This window comes from Pyricularia grisea (assembly GCF_004355905.1).
Source record: "Pyricularia grisea strain NI907 chromosome Unknown Pyricularia_grisea_NI907_Scaffold_4, whole genome shotgun sequence".
Taxonomy (NCBI): domain Eukaryota; kingdom Fungi; phylum Ascomycota; class Sordariomycetes; order Magnaporthales; family Pyriculariaceae; genus Pyricularia; species Pyricularia grisea.
In genome coordinates this window covers 1,828,657-1,851,885 of record NW_022156718.1, presented here as the reverse complement: position 1 = coordinate 1,851,885, position 23,229 = coordinate 1,828,657, and the positions used below count along the sequence as shown (strand labels likewise).

Here is a 23,229-nt window from a genome sequence, read left to right as displayed (position 1 = left end):
TCCAATCGCCCAGACGTGAGTGATTGATTACGTTATTGGTCTATGCATAGTACCTCTTTGGATGTCTAATTCCGAGATCATATAACATACAAAAAAAATACATAGTATACTTAGCGTGAAGGTACAAGCTGGCCTTGTTAAAAACGTAGAAATCTTAGTTCCTCACTAGCAAGGCAAATGCACCGGCGAAGATTACTGCTCCAGCCAGGGCACCCTCTAGTGCTATTATGGAAACCTCACGCATTGTAAGGTCTATCCTTCGCTCACTGTACAAGTCAGAGAGAACTGGTCCCCACAGCTTTGGATCTACGATAACCTCGGCCCAGGGCTGAGTAGGCCGGGATGTAGGCTCAGGGGCGGTTCCGGCTGTGACGACGACCTCGTCAGGTGTCGTCCCAACGACCTGTACCTGATCCGCAACCGCTTGGGCCGATGTCAGAGCAGCAGGCTCAGCAGCAGGAGCAGCTTCAGCGGCAGCGGCAGCGGCGGCGGTGGTCTTCTCAAACGCGGCCAAGGCGCCCCTGACAGCCTCGAGCTCGTGCCTGACCTCGTCCATCATGGGCTTCTCGCCCTCGGCGATGCTCCTGACCAGCCTGCGACGCCTCCAAGGTTCGGCGACGAACTGCAGGACGAGGAAGAGGAGGATGTTGACGCCCATGAGGCCCCAGGTGCCCCAGGTGCTGGCGCGGCGGATGCGGTCGCTCCAGACCTGCTCCTCGTGGTAGCGGCGCATGATGCCGTTGGTCAGGGCGGCCGAGAGGCGGGCCTCGTCATCCTCGGCCTCGGTCAGCTCGCGGGCGGCACGCTGCGCCTCGGTCTCGAGCTGGTGGTCCTGTCGGTACAGCGTCGTGAAGCGCTCCAGGTCCAGCGGCGACCAGCCGTCCTTGCGGGCCAGCAGCGTCGTCACCTCGCGCTGCGTCGAGGCCCGCGCCGAGTGTGCAGTCTTGTACGCCTGCCGCGCGTGCCGGAGGTGGGCCTGCGCCGCCGCCAGCTGCTTCTCGAGCTCGGCGTTTTGGTGCTTGATCTGCTCGATCGACGAGTAGCCCGTCAGGTCGTTGAGGGTCTGCTGCCCGGCCAGGAGGCGGGTTTGGAGGTTGTCGATGGCGTTGGTGATGCGCGCGGTCAGGGGCTGGGTCGGGTTCTTTGCGTCGGTGGACTGGTTTGCGGACGTCGAGGGGGTGGGTTCGTCTGTAGTGGGGGATGGTTGTTCTTGTTGTTGTTCTTGGTTAGATGATTCTGAAGAGGTTGACTTGGACTCTGTTTCGATCGATTGCTCGCTTGGCGGAGCTGATGGTGGCTCTGGAGGGGAGCTAATTGGTGCTGTAGACTCTCCAGTTCCTTCTGGCGGCGGCATGGCGATTGGGATGGAATCGCCGGTATCGGCAGATGACGGCCGCGATGGGTTGCCATTGTTTGAGTTTGGAGTTGATGAGAGAGGGGTCCCCGAGTGGAAGCTTCGAGCGCAAGGCAATAGAAGCAGCTTGTGATAGCTCCAGCATGTCGGGAAAGACCGCACAGGCTTGAGAGCTGGATTCGAGAGCAACAACGATATGGATGATGTAGGGATTATTGCACCTGCAGCAGCAGAGAAGGATAGCGTCCCGAGCATGCGCTTCGGGCCCGGTCGGAGAAGCGGTCGTAACGACGCGCGGGACGCCATCTCTTGAGACGCCTTGAGGATTGCTGTCGGGGAACCGACTTTTCCGGGGTACCAATTGGCGATGGTAGTCTACGTTCTCGGATCAAGAATTGCTGATCGTCGAAGCTTATCGAAATCTGGTGATGCCTGCCGGTTGATTCTGCCACACATTCCTCAACTCACCGCCCGGTGTACCTGGGCGGGCCGGCCGGGCCACCATGCCCGCCTACCCTGTACTTGACGTTTACACACTATCTTGACTTGCCGTACCTACCCAGTAAAATTTAGTGCATGTGAAGCTGCACAATACTCGTACTTGACCTTTGATGGCTTGTCTACTGACTATCTCTTACCACGTCTTTGGTCGTCAAACGCAAGTCTACATTCAAGAAATTCAAGATCTCCATTAACGGTTTGTATAAGACAAGTATCTGTTATATCTGAGAACAGAGCATGCAAATGATTTTAAGCAGAGATCGAGCGTTTTCTCATATGCCATATGACACACAACAAACTTCACACTCGCCGCTGACTAGGCGTCAAACTTTCACAAGACAAACTTGAAGTGCCTCCTTACCGGGCAGGAATTTGAGGCGTTCAAGTTTTTCAATGAGGCTAATTGACCCGGACAGAGAGCCGACAAATCGAATCCAACTACGGTAAGTGTGGACGAAATAAGGCTTGCCAGGTAAATCCAGCTCAGCCATTAATGAGGCAGTCGTTAGTCTCTTAGAACAGTCGTCGACAACCTAAACCGCCACGGAAAGAAAATTCCTGTACACTTGATCTGTATCGATTCCCGCGATTCTATACCCCTCTGTCAAACGCTTGAAAAAAAATCCCTTATGTGGACAGACTTGCTCTGCATCGTCCACGACAACCAGAATGACTGGCATGAACAATCCAGCCAAATGAGATTGTCATCGCCGCCGCACCGAGAACCTTATAAACATAGTGGATCCTTGTGCGTGCGCGATCTATGGGAAGAAGCTATTCTCAAGTTAAAAGTAAATTGTGGCAAGGCTGATATTTCTTTGGTTTTCCGTCCCATCATCTTTTCTGAAGGCGACTATGGAGTGCTCGGCAGTCGAGGTTGGACTTTGCAGGAAAACAATGTGATGCCAAGATACCTTGCATTCAGGGACATTACAGTGAGATGGATTGGAGGGTCAAGGGATGCCCGGCTCTCCCACCGCAGATGCGGCGATTTAAGATCCAGAGTCGAGGTGGCCGAGTGTGATAATTCCCGCAAACCTAAGGATATGGCGGATAATTCCTTGGACAAGAATATCCCAGAGCCGCCAAAAAAAAAAAACGCATCCAACACGCTTAGCTCAACGACAAACGTAGGATCTCCTGACGCTATACACCTTGAACTGCTTCACAACATATTTCTTAGACTAGACATCAGCGCCTTGATTGATCTTCATGTTGTCTGGTCAATAAGGGACCACGGCAGCTGAATTAATTTGCTACCTCGACTGGTCGACGTAATCGCGTACGCATTCGGGCCATCGATACTGGCTTTTGGATTGCTTGCTAAACCTCCACCAAAAAGGTGTGCACTTCTTTCTGTGAAGTCTGCGGCGAATCTGGCGGATATATCTACCTCATAACATGCCGACGAGTATTCTTTTCGTGTTCAGCATGTGACTAGTTTTCTTTGCCTCTGTCGCGTTCGCGCGCCTTTCAGATGTTTGACGTGCAAAGTCACCACCTGCAGGAACTCGCGCGCATGACGGCGGTGCCCTGTGAATACACACTGAAAGCACAAAAGTGCCACAGCTACAATTGTCTTTATCTACTATGAACATGCGCGCTGTCCCTGAATAGCTTTGCCATATTCTTTTGATGCTATGGAGAAGTTTGCGCCATAGGCTCATGATCAAACACTAGCCGCCTACAACGTCCGGCTGGAAATGCACGGCTTAACAGAAGGCAGCATGTTTCCGATACGGCCTTTGTCCTATGGGCACCAAACTTGACGTGAAAGACAGTCGCGCCTTGCCGCAGTTGCTTAAGTTCCGTGGCTGTACGAGTGGCAGGTTGAACTGGGCTTTTACTGCGTTGGGTGTGGACAGGGAAAAAAAAAACCTCGGCCTCTGTATCGGTGAAGATTGTTTCCGGCGACCCCGTTTGAGGAAGACCTGGAGCAACATGGTGTGCTTCAGCGGCGAACTCCTAGGACCCTGACTTCAATCTGATAATATAACGCATGCCTTACACAACGCCATGTTTCCCTGGTTTTCTCACAGTCCCCAAACCCTTACAAAGAAGGTCCAGACTGATCAACTTCCACACAGCGACCTGGATCTCCATGCTTACAGAGTCCTCATTCAGTTTGCACTAAAAGAGTACGCGAACAACTTCAAAAATGATCTAGTCTCTGTTCTTGACACTTAATAATCTTAAGGGGTAGATGACTAGTCGTGCTTGTTCAACCGAATGTCTAAAGTGGTTTGTCTCCTAACTATCAATCGTGCAACCAGGTGGTTCCTCGTGTTCATGTTTATTGCTTGGCTTGATACATGTGGGAGCAGTGTGGAACTGGGGGGTCTGAATCATAGTCTTTTATGCCTTTTAGCACAGCGATTTCGCCGATCAAATGCTCGCAATCAACCGACCGTGACAATGTAAGCCTTTTTCTGTTAAAAGAGAAAAAAGAAGAAGAAGAAAAGACCAAAGGTTAGTCAGTTAAATGGTCTTGTAGTTGGCAGTCCCTTGCGTCGGAAACGCTGGCTTCCCCAAAGTGATTCGGTATGGCTTATAGCTTGCCCAATCTTGGAGGTGCATAAATTGGATATTTAATTTTAAACGACATGATTCAGTTTACCTACTTCAGAAGCCCAATTTTAACCAAAAGTCCACACAACACCATGAGTAGTGGTTGATATTCTCTGTTGCTAAAATTAAAAGCTTTAGGGGCTAAAAACAAGCTCTCATTTTCAATGTTCATACCAGATAAAACTTAGTTTCTGAGAGATTTCACTGGGTTTTAATGACTGTTATTTTTACCAGTATTTGACTTAAAATCATCTCTCGGAATGGCCGCGTACTAAGCTTCAACGATTTCTGTTCGTTCACAAGAGACTTGTCTTTATGAAAGTATTAAGTCATTCTTTCACTACAAATTTATACTTCAGGAAACGGCCTTTGATCTGGCTCTCAAAATTCAAGTCTTCGACGTTTAAACACTATGAAAATTACCGTTGCTCTTATAACAGCCGCTTGGCTAACCTTAGGCACAGTTGCGGAAGGTATACAGCCATCTTTGGAAGCTTTATCAAGTTATTTCTGTCCATTATAATAGTACTCATACTTGTATACCCTAGGTTCCGATAAAAACGCAGTCGCTCCTGAACCGATCGCCTCTGGTACTCGAGTTCCTAACGTAGACAGCGAAATTGGCAAGTGGCCCCTGAGATTATTTTGACGAAGATGGTAGAGACGAAAGATAGTGTGCTAACCCTGAAGATAGCGGAGTTCAAATATGGGAGTTTGGGGAAACGGGGTATCCGGACTTTGATTGGTATCGGCTCAAAGAAGGGTTACAAATGTGGCGGGGCGGGATCCTCAAGATGCAATGGCTTCGGCCAATGTGTGGTTTATGGCACTCATGGCTACTGGGTAGTCTACAGATACAAGTCCTCAGAGTGCACCTAGGTAAGATTTGGAAAATCAAAATTATATCGAGAGGACTGATGTAATATATTAAATATTGCTTGAGACCTTTCTTCCATCTTAAGAAAGCTGGGTTCCACCTTGAATTTAAAGCAGAATACCTGTATATACTAGACGCGCACCCTGTAGTCGGCTCAGAATTTTGAACACTTCACCATCGTTACAATTTTTGTGAAGAGCCTAAACTGCGGTGAAGTCGTATTGTAAGGGGCGTGCAACGTCATATATGTTTGTTGGGCCATGGTTCTTGGGTCAATCATCTTCCGGAGGTGAACCAAGATAGATCGCGCGTCCCGCACCCATCGGCAGCAATACAGCAAACAAAATCAAAGCCGCAGGCCACAGTGACCTCGCAGGCAAGATCACAGAGCTGCGTACTCGCCCCATCAGCTCTGGGACTGTGGACACGGCAAATGAAAAGTCAGTCTCGCTGGGGGCACCATCCGGATCGAAGAGGTGGAGACGGGCAGGAAGGTGGCGACGTTGCCCAACGTACCAGGCAAGAGGCTTGAATCGTCCACTTAGCAACCCACCAGGGTGGATATCATTTCCGAACGGCACAATATAATCATCTTCAGCTGACAGGCGGCCGGCTCAACCTGTGGAACTATGACGTGACGAAACGAGTTGTGTGTGAGAAATCATGAACATCGCGGCCAAGACGAAACAGTGGAAAGTGTACATCACAGTCATCACTCCGGGCGGGAATGAAAGTCATCGTCGGTTTGGAGAAGGCGGTGATGGCCGTGGCCTACGCACCGCAGTTGATTCGATACAAGATTGTGTTCTCGTCGCTCTCGGTCAACATGACGTACCGCACTGCCTTTTCCCAGCGGACGAAAAGGGGTATTATTGGGCTTCACAAGCGCCTTGCTCGACGATCTGATGCTGGAATACCACCAGGCAGTCTCCCACCAGCCCTGGAGCTCCTTCAAACCCTATATCCTTGGTCGGAGACTTAGAGGCCGAGGGAATCCGTCCAGCAGCGGCTGACCCTTCTCGACGAGGACGCCGAGCCGCTGCCCACCGACGGCTGGGAATCATCGCTGAGGTGGTCGGGCTCGTGCCGCCGGGAAGAAAGGCGCCCAACTGCGTGGTAACCTCGCCAGAAAACAGGCTCGTGGCAGTATTAATGGGATGTAGCAGGGTCGAGGTCTACGATATTCTTGTTTCGGGGGATAGTGCCGCGACCACTGGTGCGAGAATAGCCTTTATGTTCCGTCTCCAGTGTCACTTGGTCTACGAGACGATTCGTACTGTTTATGGTATCTTCTTGTCCAACTGCAAAGGACTGTACGCTATTAAGCAAACTGATTATTGAAGAGAGAGGCATCGCACGGTTTGCAGCCAGATTCACAAACCTGGATGCATGTACCAGAGGCTGAATTGAGTCGGGAGGCGACAGTCACTATTGCAAAAAGAAACCCGGGAAAATAAGCCTACGTAGCTGACATGATATTGATGAGAAAAGGGTACATATTGAGGTTCTGAAGTTGGTATAGAAGCCACAGAACTCATTGTAATAAATATGTAGGATGCTTGAGGAGAAAATAAACCTGGCATTAGTGCTTGCATTTGATGTTTGAAATCGCGTGATTATGTGGACGGAGTCAAAGTCTCACAAGAGAGCCCGCTCAACTTCTCAGATTCGCAATCGTCTTCCTCCCAAGCATGCCGGCCAGCAAGCTAGCCTCGCTCTCCCCGGCCTCCAACCTCTCCAGCAGCTCGTCGGGGTTGTACTCGACACCCCTGGGGTTGTCGGCAAAGACCTTTGTGCCCATGAACCTGACGGCGTCCGCCTTGTCCTCGAAGGAGTCGGCCTGCAGCTCGACCTTGTTCCCGTCCGGGTCGACGTAGTACATGCTGAGGGTCAGTCCGTGGTCCAGGCAGTAGGCCGGAGTGAGGCCCGCGTCCTTGCGCAGCCGGTAGGAGCGCAGCAGTTGGCCCAGCGAAGGCACCGTGAAGGCGATGTGGTCGAAGCCGCACGTCGGCGGAGGAGGGCGCCCCGTCGGCTTGGGCACCGCCGACGGGTCCAGGATGATGGCGATGCGGTGGTGCTCGTTGTCGTAGCTCAAAAAGGTTATGGGGTACGTCTCGCACGCGACCTTCGCGCCGAAGAAGATCTTGTAGTAGGTCACGAGTGGGGCGACCTCGCGGGTGCGGATGACAAAGTGCCCAATCTCGACGGGCTTGCAGATGTTGGTCATTTTGTTATGTTCCTTTCTTCTTGTCCCTGCTTACTCTTCTGGTCTCTATTTGTCTTATTTTTATGAGAATGAAACCCCCGTCAAAGAAAACATTATCTAGTCAAATTCGAGTGTCAAAGCATAAGAGTTCGTGGACAAGGATAAGCTGCCTACTAGTTCTGACCCGGCTTCATGTCAGAGCAAGCTCCGTGTTGTCACATGGCTGTGACATCATTGCAGAACCTCGGGGCGCCCGTGGGGTAGACATGGTCAGATGAAACTACTTACTCTGTTAGTGACCGACGCTCTCCGCCGCTTTTGACAAGACCATTTGCTAGCCCAAGGCTAAAACAGTCACGTGCATTTAGAACGTAAATGGGCTAATCAGTCTCCCCGACGGCCTATGGTATGCTCGGAAGCCGGATGAAGAGAGTGTTAGAGATTGACCAGCTCCGGCCCGTCAAATCATCTCAAGTAACCCGGATCATCTCGAGCAGTCCACTGGGACACATAGTGGACTGGGGTAAAACTTCATCGATGTTTGAAACTAAGAAACAAGGGGAAGATGAACCGTCATGAATGGATGGTTGTAAGGTGACGCAGACTGTTACACTGAATACAAGTCCTCTCTTAATTTACACGAAATATTCACTCGAGCTGGGTGGAACGAGCTCCTATTATCGACTACTCCATTGACTTCGCCGACAAGTCTAATCTCAGTGCTCAGACTAGACCACCCTTGCGTTGCAAACGTGGACCGAGCGCTCAATGTACCTTTCGGACACATAGCTTTTCGGCCAATAAATTGCGCCTGTTCTAATCTGAGGACAACTTGTCGATTATTCCCAGTTCACGGAGGTAAGTAGCACAGTTTTTGCACTGTACGAGCGCTGTACACGTAAAAGGTTATACAGTTAAAAAGCTGTGTATTTTTGATTTACGAATATTCAATCGAATAAAAATAATGAGAGTACGGTAAGAATACTTTTATAAAGCCCCGAGTCCGGGCTGCTTATATGTATTATATTATATATGTATATAACGTATTATATGTAAATACACAATAAATATAATATATATTTACAACGTTTAAACGTTTTATTTTTCAATTCATACATAAAATATAATATTTATTACTTATAATGTATGTACATATATGTAAAATGGAGTTTTTTATTTAATAATAATATGTAATAAAACTGATTTTGAACCATATATAAACATAAAATAACTTCACATGGACGCTTGCTTATAGCGGTCATTTAATCTGTCTCGTCGCACCACTCGTAAATGCCCCCGACGCCGTCCATAACCTCTCCAGGGCGCCTGCAAAAGCCAAAGTCGATAATAATTGCCTTGTCGCCATGTATTATAATGTTGTTGGGGTTAATATCGTTGTGGACAAGCCCCAATAAATGAATATGCTGGATACCAGCTTCGACTCCGTCCAACGTGTGAATATAATTGTCCTCGCCTTGACGGATGGACCTCAGATTTCTCTTCACATGACTGTCGGGATTGGCCGCTCGCATTAATGTGTGCTGATATTTGGGAAAGCAGATACCTGTGATCCTCCCATCGGAAACCTGACAGCCGAGATATGTCACAATGTTCGGATGCGGGTGTTGCTTAAGGATTTCATATATCTCCACCTCAGCCAAAAGATGATCCGCCAGGTTTTGACAAAGTAGTCGCTAGGAAGCGGCTCAGCCGCACGCGTGAAGTGGGGTGGGAACGGAGGGCAGTAGACCGCAGCTGGTATTAGGATGCTGTTGGTGAGATGGTCCGCCCGCACGTCTGAAGTGGAGGAAAATCGAGATTCCGAGATCGCGTGGTACAGGTTGTTATCTTTTCGATACAGAATAACGGTACCCGTGAACTGGTAATGACCGTCAACCTCCTCATTGCGTTCAATTTGCTCGAGCACATCGACAAACTCGTTTTGTAGGTGGGCTTTTGGTGGCATTGTTGGAGTTGAGAGTTTTGAAGAAGGCACTAGTCTAGAAGAGAACGGGTCGGGACCGCGTTGATGAGGCAGACAGAGAACAACGTTGGCGTCCCACTCAATTCGCGGTCGAGAGACTAGCAAGCAACGTATAATCAACGGCTGCGTCGTGGATGGGGGTGGGGTTTCGTTTACATACCTACCTTATGGATGGACCCAGGAGCGATGAGGGGTTTTGGAAAATCAAGCTTATTTGTTGGAAATGCTAGAGGTCGCATGCTTGCGACCATACCTCCCCCCGGAATATGCACAACGGCACATGCACACTCAGATTATCGGTTAGGAGAGCAATGCATTCGATTCATACCTGCGCCCAATGCTGCATAATCGAGCCAAGTGTTGTGACGCCCAGATTCACACTGCAACAACTTTACAGAATTTGAAAGATGAGTCAGAATATCTCAGGTTTATTGTGGAGCCGAACCGAGTGGATTCCTCAAAATCTTGTCTTATATTAAAAGGAACAAAAACCAAAAAAAGCCGGCTATTTAAACTCTTCATTTAATGCATTCCTGCTTATTATATTATACCAATGAAAGTATCCTGGCTCTTGCGCGGAAAATCGATTTTGACTAACAATACAAAATTGCAAAGACGGTACAAATTAGAAGAGAAGTACCATATATATAGTGGTATTTTCAAGGGATTTCCCGGCCATTTATTAAATTCAACCCCTGAGTTACTAAGTTTGCATCAAGGTGATTAACCCCGTATGTTAACCCACTTTAACCCCTTACAAGAGCTATTGTTACTCGATTTTGGCAGTTGAATGTTGTAATTTTAGAGAAACAACCCGTGATAATTTTATATTTCGTGTGATCTTTCCCGCTTTCGGATAAGTTCAAAGCCACAGTAGGACTTCTACCAAGGCGGCAGTAAATTTGCCAGTATGGTAGTGCCATATTTAAGGAGCCTTACCAACGTTCCTCCGTGCCTGTGTTTGACGAGTCTAACACAGCAACAAGTACTGTTGCGATTGTCTTATTACAAACTTCTACCACACAATCGTTTCCAACGTTTCATTTATCCACAATGCGCACCTCAATTATTTCCTGTACTCTCCTCTCTTCGCTTGTTAGCCTTGGTGTAGCTGCTAAGCCTGCTGAGCCTGCGGTCCCACAGTATTTTTACTTTGCCACCACGGACGATATAAGCAAAATTAAATCTAATGGGGGTATTCCAAAAGGAAGCGAACTTGCAAATAGTCGTACTTTTCTTTACTACAAGTTCGGGCCGGCCTTTAAGCATAAGGAGTCCAACTATTGGAAGGCGACAATGGATGGTTACATTTATTTTGTCAACGCATACAAGCTGACAAAGGATTTAAAACCTAAGGATGAGACCGGAAAGCTTTGGGAAGTCACCCGGAAAATCTCTTTAAAAGAAATCAACGCACGCGAGATATTTAGAAAGGGCAAGCCGGTTAATTGGAAACCGATTAACGACAGGGACTGGGGCCAATATGGTGGTAAGGGTAAAAGTCCCTCTCTTGGCTCTAACGTCCAGTCGTGTTGGCCTTATGTGAGTTGCCGATTTTGGTAATAGTTTTGGAGAAAAAACGTAATTTAGGTACTTGATTTCTTCCAGTAAAGCTGGTAAAGGTCCACGCATACACTTACGGTGGCAGGGGAGGGATCTTTTCGCCCGATACTATAGTAGGGCGAAAGAATTGGCCCTGTTTTAAAATGACGCAGGTAAACTCATCTTACACTTATAGTGTAAGTAAACAGCTGTATATAAATGTCCATGTAAATCACGCCCAGTATTAATATATTCCCCTTATACGCCGAACTTCTACCACCTTTAATACGTTATTTTGGCGTCATTGCTCAATATAGCTCTTATATATTCTCTGGTCGAGGCCACAGACAAGCAGTCCGCGTGGCATCATCATCAAAAGCAATCTGCGTAATAGTATTGCTCGTCCAGGCTTTACGAAGTTTTACCGGGCGGCTTTAAGTCCAGTTGATTGTGATCAAAAGGACTTTCTGTTGTAAGCAACGTTGTCGTGTAACCTCCCAGGTAGTACCACGAAGTTACAAGGCGCTCCTCGGCGTTCATCTAATATTCATAGAATGAGATTCTACACTTCTAGACGCTCGACGACAGGCGAAGAGCCATGCATACATCCCCCTCCGATTTCTTTTTTTGTAAATTGTCGTCATTAGCAGCCACATGGAGAAGACGCGATCGCACCAGCTTGCCACAGCGACTGAGCCAGGGAAGGTCGGCAAACGTCAGGTCTCCAGCAATGAGGACCATGAGTTCGTGAAGAATTGCCTCCAGGGGGTTTGATCGCATGCGGAAAGAGGGACAAAGGCTCACGGCGATACTGAACGGGTGTGAAAGCTTCCAAAATCACCAGCGTGAAAAGAAAAGATTCAAGGTGTCTGCACATTGAGAGTACATAGGTACCTGCCCGGGTAGGTAGGTAGATACACATTAGGTAAGGCTGGTAATGAACAGCGGGAGGTGTTTGGCAGTTACGCTTGTTGCGTTCAGTTATTAACCTGGACTACCCCAATTTGTATGTCCCCTAGACACACAATCTCCAGCAACCCCCAGGTCATGGGGCGACAAAAGCTACCAGTTACAACAGGGCCCCTCATGTATTTGGTCATCAAAAAGGAAACACAAGCTTTCTCTGCACTTGCACTAACTCTCACCAAATTCAAAAACATCCCTCACACCCTCACCCTCATCCGGTGTTACGGCAAGTTCCAGTAGCTCATTTGCCAACTCCGCCGTCTCTGCACTGATTCCAGCCTCGAGCACCAGATCCTCCTCTGCAAAGTTAAGTCGTGCCAGGGTAAGCAGGTACCGCTGAGCTCCACCATGCGAGGCCGCCAGCTTGGATGCCACATTCTCGTCGACCGTAGCCGCCGTCATGACGAGCTTATGGAGCAGCGAAACAGACAATGCGATGAGCGAATGGAGCAGGGCAGCGGGTGGTTTTATATCGGCTGTGTTCTCGTTCTCTTGCTTCGTGTCCGATGACGTAGACGTGATTGGTGCAGCCTGAGGTTGTCCTTGATCTTGCGTGGCGTCCGGATCGACTTGCGATGGTCTCTCGTCCTTGTGTACGTCAATCTCCTCTAAATTTGGGATAACACTTGGGATATCCATATCGTACAGCTGGTCGATGGCCCCGCTCAGCGCGGCAACGACCCTTGGGATGGCATTATTGCTCTGAACTAGCTTGGCAAGGCCAAAGGGACTGCGCGAAAAGCTGACAAGGGTTTCCAGTGCAGCCAGCCGAGCCTCGCATTGCCGTCGGCTGCGTGCTGGCGCCCATCTGGCAGGTGGTTCAGCGAGAAAGTAGCTGATGCGGTCAATGAGCACTGGCGCCACGACGTCGACGTTCTTGCTTGGTTCGTCAGTGAGCGGACCTACGGAGGCCGAGAAGGATGATGTACGGAGTAAAATGAGCATGCCGAGGAGATCTTCGGGCTTTTGTTTGGGAGACAACATCGTGAGAACGAACTCGGGCTGGATCATGCTCCAGTACTGCTGTATAAACGACGGTTTGGGGCTTTCAGACAGCGACTGGGAGTTTATCGAGTCTTTCGGCGAAGGAGTTAGGCATCCCAGGGCTGTCAAATACATTACCCCGAGGACGCTTGTGGTATCGATGTTCACAAGCAATCGTTCAATGGCAGGATCCTGGCTATTAGATAGATCTCCCTCCGGGCTCTCAAAAAGGGGGATTGCAAGCAAGTGTATGGTTGCTTGTGAAATAGGTAAGAGGTAGGATATGATGTGGGGCGCAACAGACGTCGTCTGTAGCTGTAATGTAAAAGAAAGAAGCGCCACGAGGTCATATATAGGCTCATAGTACTTTTCATGTAAGCATTGTGACCATAGCTCTATGAGCAGATGACCAAAGTCAATGAGCAGGCGAACAGGTTCGATTGGATTTCCCAGTAGTGGAAGCTTTGAGAAGATCATAGATGCAAACGTCTGTGACTGGTCGGATGGGAAGGAGTACCGCGCAAACAGATCGAAGGTCAAGGGTTGGCCGTGGACAGCACCATGATCTAGGACAAGTGTTAGGAACTAATAGAAAAGCAAATTTGTTAGTGTTTAGGAAGGGACATAGAATTTCATGAGTTGAGGTCTGTCTGTATACACACGGCATCGGACATACATCAAATGGAAGTGCTGTGGGCCGGAAGTTGAGAGGAGCAGCAGATGGGCCTCTAACAGATGGGTGCCCATCCAACATGACAACATCATCTGTCTCCAATTCGAGTAATGGACTGTCAACCGCCGGTCGTTTCCGTTTGCCTTTGGTTGGCGTCCTCTCAACCTGGGACAATATTGGTGGCTGGATGGCGGCAGGGTCTCTGGACCTTCTCGCTGCCCCCTTACTTGGACTGGGCACCAGCTCCATATCGTCAAAACCATCTGCCACGCCCCAGTTTGTGCGGGCACCAGCACCCTTTTTCGGGGTTGTTGACCCGACATCACGATTACCGTCCTTTTCTTTATCCTGTTTCTTCCCTTTTCTATGCCTGTTCCCGTCTTTCAAGTCCTGCTGGACAAACTGAAGCTCAGTTGCTGCCGTCTTCTCCGCCGCCAGAGCCTGTTCGGCGATACGCTCCTGCTTGGCAAGCTGCTCTGCATTCAGCTTGCGAAGCCGCTGCAAATCAGCCTCATGCGCAGCCTGGGCATCCTGGAGTTTATTTCGCAGCAGCGCCGACTCTCCTTTGGTAGTCGTAAGGTCCTTCTGCAGTGCATTCACGCGCGCTTGAAGTGCAGCGATGATCTCGTTCGGAGCGCCACCAGTCGGTTGGGGTCCCGTGAACTGACTTGGTTGGCCCGTGAATACGGCATGTTGTTGATGGCGCCCTGTAGTTGGATGTGCGGGACGGGGTGGAGGAACAGCACGGGAAGGAGGTCGTTGAAAGGTGGCGGGAGGCCGGGCGCTGCTAGGAGGTCCCTGTTGGCCATAAGCTATTGCACCAGTCTGCGAGGAATTCGGATACCTTGGTCGGTTCGAAAGAGCAGTGTGTGAATGCGCCACAGGGGCCGCATTCCATTGTTGCCGAGACTGGGTTACAGCTGGGGCAACGCGACCTTGTGGTAGTTGGGGCGGTTTAGCGGGATGCTGGGCAAGTTCGTCAAAAACTACGGTGTCGTCAAGGTCATCATCCTCAAAATCTAAATCAAACACCTCTTTCGGTTGGGTAGCCTGTTGGATCTGCGTCTGAGCTTGAGTGAACTGGATGGCCGTGTTTTCCAGTTCCTGGAGAGCATTATCGGGCAGGTCGTCAAAGCCATCATCGGAAAAGTCATCCATCGCCGCCGCTAGTTGTCTTGTTACTCAGTGGGACAGTAGCCATTGGTGGCCAGCTGTTTGTGACGTTGAATTGCGTCTAGTTGTGCCCCGCCACAAATCGCTAGACGCGTCGCAACGCGCAGGGCATGAAGGATTTTGTTCAGTCAAGGCTCGCCCAAATTTCAAGAAGAATCGTTGGACCGGCTGTGGGGGCTGTCAAGCCTCTTTCTCCACTGGATAGTCCCTGTAATTTTTGCATGTGACAAGGGTGTCGTCATCACTTCTCACCTGCCCGTAATAATTCAGGAATGGGCTCAGCCACAAGCCCAACAAAGGTGAAGCCACCCGACTGGCTGACCAGCTTGGCAGGTAGCTAAAACATCAGCAAAAAAACCAAGTTGCATCCGCGTTGGCCGGCTCACCCCGGTCAAGCCACAAATTGACGTCGACGGGGGCCAAATTGGAAATCAATGCAAGCAAACCCGAAAACTGCACTGACGAGGACGTGCCCACATTTCAGATTGTCGAGAGATCGCGCACTGCATCCCTGAGGGAAAATAGGATCACAACCTGATTAATACACCTTTGACGGCGGGATACTCAAAACACTCGACGCAGCGACAGCCAAGTCGATTTTGCTGGCCACAAGAGACAAAGGCGACCACCATTAACAAAAAAACCCTGACCAAAAATTGGATCTGACTAGCCGCACGACCAGTAGACGACTCGTGGCCAAGCTAAGCTCACCTGCAGCTCCAGCAAATCGCAGCGCACAGCTCTGCCTGCGTGAGAACCTGCTGAACTGCTGGCACGTCATCGGACCGCCTACACCCGCGCAAGACAACATCTAGTTGCTCTGCATCATCATCACAAAAGTCAAAAGCTTCACTTTCCTGGCGACCACACGATAATACCATCTTGCAACCGAACCCCATCGCGATCATGACGAAGCCGCGCAGAGGGGTAAGTTTCCCCCATCGTAAAAATGGCCATTCCGACGGCCGCCGGTCCAGCTTTTCCGAGGCGAGCGAAGACGGGTCGCCGACAAAGACGCGATCGACCAGCACTCTCAACAACATACAAGAGGTACAAGTTCTGGCGAGGCGAGGGCTGTCCGGCATGGTGTCGCGATTTGAATGAGTGCTGACCGTAGCTGACAACCTCTCAGGCACCCCCAACACCCCAAGCCCAGGCAGTAGCAGATTACGAAAAGAAGAAGGCCAACTTTATTACGCGGACACTATGGACGTTTGTCATGATCGCCATCTTCTTCGGCGCTCTGTTTATGGGTCACATCTATATCATCCTGATCATTACCGCCATCCAGATCATCTCCTTCAAAGAGGTTATCGCCATTGCCAATGTTCCCAGCAAGGCCCGATCCCTGAGCTCGGCCAAAAGCCTCAACTGGTACTGGCTCGCATCGACCATGTACTTTCTATACGGCGAGAGCGTCATCTACTACTTTAAGCACATTGTACTCGTTGACAAAGTCTTGCTGCCGCTTGCCACCCACCACCGCTTCATCAGCTTCATCCTATACGTCTTTGGCTTCGTCTTCTTCGTCATGTCCTTGCAGGCTGGGCATTACAAGTTTCAGTTCACCAACTTTGCCTGGACTCACATGGCACTGTACCTGATTGTTGTGCAAGCACATTTCGTCATGAACAACATCTTTGAGGGCATGATTTGGTTCTTCCTCCCTGCTGCGCTGGTGATTACCAACGACATCTGGGCCTACATTTGTGGTATTACCTTTGGTCGCACCCAGCTCATCAAGCTGTCACCCAAAAAGACGGTTGAGGGTTTTGTTGGCGCTTGGGTCATGACTGTGCTATTTGGTATACTTCTCACCCACTTCCTAACGCGCAGCAAGTACTTTATCTGCCCTGTCAATGTAAGTTCTCCATCCTCAGTCACCCAGTCAGTCCTTTGCTAATATTGCTATAGGATCTTGGAGCAAACATCTTCACCGGCCTTTCCTGTGACCCGAACCCGGCCTTCATACCGACGACCTGGACAATGCCCGACTTCGTCTTCTTGCCTCGCGATTTTGGCAAGCTCAGCATTACTATGGCTCCCGTTCAGCTGCATACCCTGGTCCTATCCACATTTGCTTCGCTCATCGCGCCTTTCGGTGGTTTCTTCGCCTCGGGTCTGAAGCGCACCTTCAAGATCAAGGATTTTGGCGACTCTATCCCTGGCCACGGCGGTATGACTGACCGCATGGATTGCCAATTTACTATGGGCTTCTTCGTATATGTCTACTACCACACCTTTATTGCCACACACAAGATGGGCCTAGGGGGAATAATGGAGGATGCTATCACGGGCTTGACTCCCGACGAACAAATTGAGCTCATCCGGGGCATGGGTAGATACCTTGCCAACCAGGGCATCGTTGGTGCCGATGTGAGTGGTTATCCCCGTCAATCTTTGTGGATATTTGAGTAATTTGCTAACGATTTCTAGGTTCTGTCATGTTTGGACTCGGCCTTGCCGATGAGGAGGTAGTCGGCGCCTTGCTCAGCAACTCCTTTAGACCTGCCGTTATGTTTCCTTTGTATTGGAGTGGGGATGAAAATCTAATGCTTGCTTCATATCGTTTCTGTCAGCATCATGTACTCATGGAAATAGGGCAGCTTGTACACGGCAATGACCAAACCTTTTTCTCAGATCTTGGAGAAAAAACATAGATGAACTACTTTTCCCCCTAAATGGCAAACATTTTGGGCTAAAATGAGTCGACGCAAAGGAAGGGCAAGTAAACGCAAGCCTCCTGGAGATTGGGCGAAAACATTGGTCGAACACCACACACATCAGGACTAGCAGAGTCCAACGATAAAACACCAAGCTTTGGCAAGAGGTGACGGACAAGTTTCGATCTATTATTCCTTGACGATTTGACAATGGCAGATTATCGGATCACTGACTCGACAGTCGAGCACTACAGCTTTGTACAACAGGGACCTTGCAACGTACCTGGTTGGTATACAAATCTTGCCGCACCGTATTTTCCAGTACCAAGTGTCAAACAACGATCCAGCGACTTACTTTTTGCTATGTTTTTCTTTTTCTTTTCCTTTTTGCTTTTGATCTGCAGCTAATCATTCAAGCACCATTTGGTAAGCCCTTATAAAGCCCATATGCACTAGGTATTCAAGTAGCTTGCGACGCAAAGTGCTTTTTTTTTTGGTCTAGAACTAGTTCTAGGCTTAGACTCTAGAACTTGAGCACCTGGAAATATTTTCTGTGGGGAACTCGTGGGGAGGGGGGGTTCCCCCACTGGGGTTTCCCCCACCGAAAAGTCTGCCAAGTCTCTTTTCGTGCTCATAATATTAAATACATACAAAACAGCTGTCGAAGACACGGAAGCAATCTCGACGTTGGCACTATCTCATTCATTGCACCCCGAACTACCGGCTTTCTCTTATTTACTCTTTTGTTATTCTTTATTTTTTTTTACTTATTTATATCTGGAAATCATGTCTTGAGATTAAAGTCCTTCTGCGTTGATCAAACTGGTTTACGATAATTAGGTTGGGCACCTGACCAAGTCACCCTACTACTGTTATTGGTACTTAGATAAGGCAAGGCAACTACCCTGCCTGAGCTTAGAGTCCATTACTTGTCTTGCCTGCGCAAACATGCCAGCGAAGTGTTTTGGCTTAGAAGCTCATGTGGATCACGTCTGCATATGTGATTTCACAAGATCAACATATCAAGATTTTCCTTTCATCGATATCAAATCGTGATTCTGCTCTTACTTTTTCTGCTAGTTCTAGTATAAAAACCGTTTACTATTCAATAGCTGCATGCCAGGCATGGGCGTCAAGTTAAAACGTTGTTGTACAAAATTCCCCGCTTACAGCTCACCCATGTCCTCCTCGGCAGCATCCGCCTCGACATAAGCCTCGAGCCTCTCCTTGAGCTCCTCGACCTCGATCTCGCCATCGACGACCCTGTCGCCACCAGGCTTGCCGTGCTTGTGGGGCGGGATCAGCACGCGACCGACGACCTGGATGACGCCGTTGCGGGCGGGCAGGTCCTGGACGGTGACGGGGATGTAGCCGTTGACCTTGACGCGGAACCAGCCTCCCCAGCGGGCGACGTCGACGGCGACGTTCTTGCCGTCCAGGAGCGTCGGGAGGTCGATGTGGTAGTGCCGTCCCCCCTCGGCGACCATGTCGTCTTCCTCATCCTCGGACGAGGCCGAGGCGGCTTCGTGATGCTCGCTTGGGTAAAAGGCGTCGCTGTACAGGGTCTGGTTGGCGACGATGTGGTACTTTAGTATCGCCTTGAGGTACTTGATGCCCGTCTCGGTGTTGAAGAGGAAGGCGTTGGCGCGCGGGCCCAGGCGGTCAAAGGCGCGGTTCGAGGGGGCAAAGACGGTCGCGCCGGCCATGGGTACCTTGTGGATGTAGTTGGTAAAGTCGGTCTTTTCATAGGCCAGTAGCAGGGTGGAGAACCGCTGAGGGACGAGGGAGATGATGCGTCCGACAAAGGGAGGTGGGACGATGATGTGGTCGACGGCGTGGATAACACCGTTCTTGGCAAACTGGTGAGGGGGGGAAGGGGGAAAAGAGTATGTTAGCTTCTCGGATGTCTCTCATACAATAGAACTTGCGTAGACAAGTCTCAAAAAGACGGAAACTTACAAAGTTGGCTCCCACGACCTTGCTGAAAAAGTTAATCCTCACGCCGCCCAAGCCGACGCGGGCACGGAGGCGCTGGTGGTGACCGCCGAGCAACGACTCCTTGTACGCGGTCGGGATAGTGTGCGTGTGCAGGATGCGACCGGCAGGGTAAAAGCCAATGCCGATGTGGTACTTGAGCAGGGCCTCGACAAACTCCTTGGGCGGCTTGTGATCCTTTCCGTGGTCGGGGATCCTCTCAAACGCCTTGTCGGTCGGCACGAACAAGGTCAAGTTCCAACTGTGGGTGCTATTCAGACCCTTGACGATGTCGGGAAAATCCTCAATCAGCTTGGCGAACTTGGTCGTGTACTTGGACTTCTTGATAAGCTCGTAGATGGTCTCGTTGGACCTGTGAGGCTTGTGGCCGTGGCGCGGGCGGTCGGCCTCGCTCTCGTCTTCTTCCGTCTCGGAAGAGAACAGCTGCAGCTCGTCGTCAAGAACATGGCTCAGCGTTTGTTTGCCATTCTCGATGCCCTGCGAGACGAAGTCGATGGCGTCGCCGGCCGCATAAAGCAGCGACTCCCGGCTCGGCAGGTGCTCGAGGAGGCTGTCCCACCAGGCGACGACCTTGTCGGCCGAGTTCTCAATCGAGAAGTGCTGTTCTAGTGGGGCCGCTGGAGTAGGGCGCTGCTGGGATTGCTCCGGAACCAAATTGCTGAAAATCTCCGCGTCGGGAATGACAAAAGCAGACGCCAGGCCCGCCAGGGGCAAGAGGATTGGTGCGTATCTCATTGTTGGATTGACTGCAAAAATCCGGGGCTTGGGGTTTGATGCTCAATCCGGAGCTCCTTGTAGTTTGTAGACTGGAAAGAAATGGCAAAAAGGCAATTCAGCGGATAGAGATTGTATACCTACCCTTAAGTTAGCTTTCCATTTTCTTCTCAAGCAGGGGCTTCGGAACATCCGGATGTACCGCATTGCGTAGAGTGCCACATCAGATGGAAGCCTGCGTTCGTTACTTTGAGTTGAGCTGACGTCATGTATACTGTTAATGAGGTGCTGCAGCTGAAACTGTGTGAGGGATTCAGCCAATGTCAACTGTCGGGTCTCCAGAGTTCCCCCACAATCCCCGATGCCAAATCCAAAAAGAAGCCGCCAATTTCTGGGGTTGTACTCCATTCGTTCCAGTGTTACCTCATATGGTAGTCATGTTGAATAAGGTAGCAAGTCTAGCCGTCACCAGTAGAAACCTGTGGGCAATAGCAGTAACAGTTATGGATTTGCCAAGCACACCATCGAGATCATATTGAAGTAACAATTATCTAACAGAACGATACTTTTTAAATGTATCGCGAACAAGTTTACCCATGTAGCATCAATCGGCAATTATCAATCAATCCTTGATGAAAACTCCAACAATTCAACGCCATTTTTCGACAGGTTTTCAGTGGTTTTACACCTCACTCTTTCCTTAGGAAAACAGGGCCGGTAGTAAAAATTGTAGCAGCTTTCTTTCGCTGGCCAGGTTATCCCCACCATGCCAGGGATCGACCAGGGAACTGTGGCGTCGAATTTTTCGGAGGATTTCCACCATGAACCAGTGATAACCTTTCTGGTCCATGCCTCCCTTTCTTAACTCCCATCAGACTAGACTTACTGTGTGGGATAAACTTTGTTCTCAAATCCTGCATATCATCTTTTCAGGACTCGGGAACCGCGGGACCCCATCCGACTCGCACACGAAAGATTAACATGGCGCAATCCATAAAGCAACTGCCGTAGAACATCAGTTGCTGTGTTGTGAAGTCAAAATAAAACGGCCCCTCCCAACCTGGCACCTGCATCCACAGCATCTATCGATGGGCTCTGCGAACTGCCTCGGCGGTTGCTTTGCATGCTGGCGTATCCGTTTAGGTCGCTCATGCTGCCATTTCGAGAACCACGTGAGCTAGAAACTCCAGGTACGTATTGTACGGGAGATAGCTTCTCCAAGTGTGCAGACTGACGGATCTTGCAGGGCCTTCGCCCGCCCCTTTTTTGGCAGTCCGCCACCTGGCAAATATGTCCCTGTATACACTCGGGGTCCCTGCAGGAACCTCCCTGGTGACAAGAAAATGTCCGGGATAGGTATTCCACACCCTTCTTGAGGTTCTCACTTAAGGGACTGTGGCCGTATTCGCACTCGTCCTGCCCTTTGGGACAATCGCCTGTCAGGTGGAAAATGTTGCATACCCTATTTCCCCCCGACTTGATGACCTCGGCCGCCTGCGCGCTAGACGGAGGCATATACGGGTCGAGACGGAAGCCCGCCTCGTTGACGGCTACATGGCCCGGGGGAATATCTTCCTTGTTTGGTAGGCTCTTGAACTCCTCGGGCGAGGTAAGATGCTTCGACTGGTCCGGCGACTTTGCCTGGCCAGGGCCGTCCCGCCACGCCACGTTAGTGCGGGCTGAACCGCTCACGTGCAAGTTTCTGCACTTTTGACCAAACGAGCAACGTCCTGCGAGGTGGTGTTGGCAGACGACAGCACTGGCACCTGCTTCTGAAGACTTTGTAGATATTCCCTGCGCATTGGCTGGTTTGTTATTGTTGTTATTGTTGTTGTTGCTATTTTTAGTATTATCAGGCGATGGCGCTTTCACAATCTTTGAAGCGCCTTGGCCCAAAGGTGATGATGTTTCGGTTTTGGAGGAAGGTACGCTAGCAGCCCGGGCAAAAGTAGATGGCACAGGGATGTTGAGCGGCGTATTCCTAAAGACACCATGGAGCTCCTCCACTCCAAGACCTAGCTTGGTGTATTCGTCATGAAAGTTGATTCCAGGGGTCTTAATTAGCGTAAAGAGGTCCTTCTTTCCGACAAAGGAAGTAAGTTCCGAAATGTAGCCGACATCATGACAGGCTGCAAAGTAAATGTGCTTGCACTGGGCATTTTCGGCGTGGAGCTGCAGCATTGCACGAAGCTTAAAATCGGCATTCTCCTTTAGTGGGCCCGCATCGACAAAATCGAAGAGGCCGTACGACTTGTTGAAGCTTGCAACAAAGGGACTCAACGATCGGCCCTCCTGGCCTATCAATCCAGTCTTGGCGAGAATCTTTGACAGACCGGCCACGTTTGCGTATATGCGCACCATGACGGCGCAGTGCTCCAGTCCCTTTCGGCGAAGGCTTTCCTGGACGCGGTCGTGGAGCATGTGGGCGGCGTTTCGGCCGGCATCTGGGTTGCTCTTATCCACCAGATTATCGTTGAAGACGTAACCGTCTCCATCTACCAGCACCAGGACGAAAGGGTTCCGGTCCTGGCCCTTTGCCATCTGCTTATACCGCTCCCTCGCATCCCGCTCCTCTTCGTAGTCGCTCTTGAGCCGCCTATAATCTTCAATCAGGGCACCGTAGCGTTCGAGGATCTGGGACAGTGTGTCATCCAGTTGGTAGTTTCTTAACTGGGCGCTGGCCCGGTTGATCTCGTCGTCGCTGAGCATCTTCGCATAGCAGCTGCTGGTAGGTTCTGGGTGTGTCAGAAACTTGGAGCGACTTGTGCGGAATGTCGAGCTGGCAATTGGGGCGGGTCGCGTACACTGTATTACTTTTTTTTTTTTTTTTTTTTTTTTTTTTTTTTTTTTTACCCTATGGCCGCCTGGCCTAGGTGCTGCTTGCCGTTTGTTTAATCCTAGAAAACTGCAAGCAAGTTGCCCGTCAAAACCTGAGCGCTTTTCCTCAAGCGCTAGAAAGCTGTAAATTTCTGTTGCAAGATACGGAGATACAGTGGATCAGCGCACAGATTACCTGACTTCCAGGGGCG

General features: G+C 50.1%; 9 protein-coding genes across 9 annotated transcripts; 2 read left to right on the top strand and 7 right to left on the bottom strand.

Moving 5' to 3' along the window:
* Positions 1 to 154: 154 nt before the first annotated feature.
* PgNI_07253 (uncharacterized protein) lies at positions 155 to 1,660 on the bottom strand (the record flags this gene model as incomplete). The annotated part of the gene is made up of 1 exon (XM_031127268.1): positions 155 to 1,660. One exon carries the CDS (start codon positions 1,658 to 1,660, stop codon positions 155 to 157), a length of 1,506 nt encoding a protein of 501 aa, XP_030980702.1.
* A 4,303-nt stretch (positions 1,661 to 5,963) lies between these two features.
* Positions 5,964 to 6,641, top strand: PgNI_07252 (uncharacterized protein; the record flags this gene model as incomplete). Its single annotated transcript, XM_031127267.1, has 2 exons — positions 5,964 to 6,166; positions 6,224 to 6,641. The coding sequence occupies 2 exons, from the start codon at positions 5,964 to 5,966 to the stop codon at positions 6,639 to 6,641; spliced, it is 621 nt and encodes a 206-aa protein (XP_030980703.1).
* A 313-nt stretch (positions 6,642 to 6,954) lies between these two features.
* PgNI_07251 (uncharacterized protein) lies at positions 6,955 to 7,527 on the bottom strand (the record flags this gene model as incomplete). Its single annotated transcript, XM_031127266.1, has 1 exon — positions 6,955 to 7,527. One exon carries the CDS (start codon positions 7,525 to 7,527, stop codon positions 6,955 to 6,957), a length of 573 nt encoding a protein of 190 aa, XP_030981737.1.
* A 1,582-nt stretch (positions 7,528 to 9,109) lies between these two features.
* Positions 9,110 to 9,472, bottom strand: PgNI_07250 (uncharacterized protein; the record flags this gene model as incomplete). The annotated part of the gene is made up of 1 exon (XM_031127265.1): positions 9,110 to 9,472. One exon carries the CDS (start codon positions 9,470 to 9,472, stop codon positions 9,110 to 9,112), a length of 363 nt encoding a protein of 120 aa, XP_030980770.1.
* Positions 9,473 to 9,558: 86 nt separating this feature from the next.
* PgNI_07249 (uncharacterized protein) lies at positions 9,559 to 9,824 on the bottom strand (the record flags this gene model as incomplete). The annotated part of the gene is made up of 2 exons (XM_031127264.1): positions 9,655 to 9,824; positions 9,559 to 9,588 (listed from the first exon to the last, which is right to left on the bottom strand). Coding segments are annotated over exons 1-2 (117 nt in total), but the record flags the coding sequence as incomplete, so codon positions are not given.
* A 2,185-nt stretch (positions 9,825 to 12,009) lies between these two features.
* Positions 12,010 to 15,247, bottom strand: PgNI_07248 (uncharacterized protein). Its single transcript, XM_031127263.1, has 3 exons — positions 15,081 to 15,247; positions 13,659 to 14,913; positions 12,010 to 13,567 (listed from the first exon to the last, which is right to left on the bottom strand). Exons 2-3 carry the CDS (start codon positions 14,811 to 14,813, stop codon positions 12,167 to 12,169), a joined length of 2,556 nt encoding a protein of 851 aa, XP_030981428.1. The 5' UTR covers positions 14,814 to 14,913; positions 15,081 to 15,247; the 3' UTR covers positions 12,010 to 12,166.
* Positions 15,248 to 15,253: 6 nt separating this feature from the next.
* Positions 15,254 to 17,504, top strand: PgNI_07247 (uncharacterized protein). The gene is made up of 4 exons (XM_031127262.1): positions 15,254 to 15,878; positions 15,961 to 16,689; positions 16,743 to 17,204; positions 17,265 to 17,504. The coding sequence occupies exons 1-4, from the start codon at positions 15,735 to 15,737 to the stop codon at positions 17,304 to 17,306; spliced, it is 1,377 nt and encodes a 458-aa protein (XP_030980552.1). The 5' UTR covers positions 15,254 to 15,734; the 3' UTR covers positions 17,307 to 17,504.
* A 655-nt stretch (positions 17,505 to 18,159) lies between these two features.
* On the bottom strand, positions 18,160 to 20,365 carry PgNI_07246 (uncharacterized protein). The gene is made up of 2 exons (XM_031127261.1): positions 19,451 to 20,365; positions 18,160 to 19,350 (listed from the first exon to the last, which is right to left on the bottom strand). Exons 1-2 carry the CDS (start codon positions 20,219 to 20,221, stop codon positions 18,658 to 18,660), a joined length of 1,464 nt encoding a protein of 487 aa, XP_030980551.1. The 5' UTR covers positions 20,222 to 20,365; the 3' UTR covers positions 18,160 to 18,657.
* Positions 20,366 to 21,235: 870 nt separating this feature from the next.
* On the bottom strand, positions 21,236 to 22,909 carry PgNI_07245 (uncharacterized protein; the record flags this gene model as incomplete). The annotated part of the gene is made up of 1 exon (XM_031127260.1): positions 21,236 to 22,909. The coding sequence occupies one exon, from the start codon at positions 22,907 to 22,909 to the stop codon at positions 21,236 to 21,238; it is 1,674 nt and encodes a 557-aa protein (XP_030980550.1).
* Positions 22,910 to 23,229: the final 320 nt, after the last annotated feature.

Bases quoted from the DNA above. Each gene is read 5' to 3' on its own strand.
- PgNI_07247 (XM_031127262.1), top strand. From the start codon at position 15,735: ATGACGAAGCCGCGCAGAGGGGTAAGTTTCCCCCATCGTAAAAATGGC. The intron at 15,879-15,960 runs GTACAAGTTCTG...ACAACCTCTCAG, and splicing joins CTCTCAACAACATACAAGAG to GCACCCCCAACACCCCAAGC. The intron at 16,690-16,742 runs GTAAGTTCTCCA...ATATTGCTATAG, and splicing joins ACTTTATCTGCCCTGTCAAT to GATCTTGGAGCAAACATCTT.
- PgNI_07246 (XM_031127261.1), bottom strand. From the start codon at position 20,221: ATGAGATACGCACCAATCCTCTTGCCCCTGGCGGGCCTGGCGTCTGCT. The intron at 19,351-19,450 runs GTAAGTTTCCGT...CCCCCTCACCAG, and splicing joins AGGTCGTGGGAGCCAACTTT to TTTGCCAAGAACGGTGTTAT.
- PgNI_07248 (XM_031127263.1), bottom strand. From the start codon at position 14,813: ATGGATGACTTTTCCGATGATGGCTTTGACGACCTGCCCGATAATGCT. The intron at 13,568-13,658 runs GTATGTCCGATG...CTTTTCTATTAG, and splicing joins CCACAGCACTTCCATTTGAT to TTCCTAACACTTGTCCTAGA.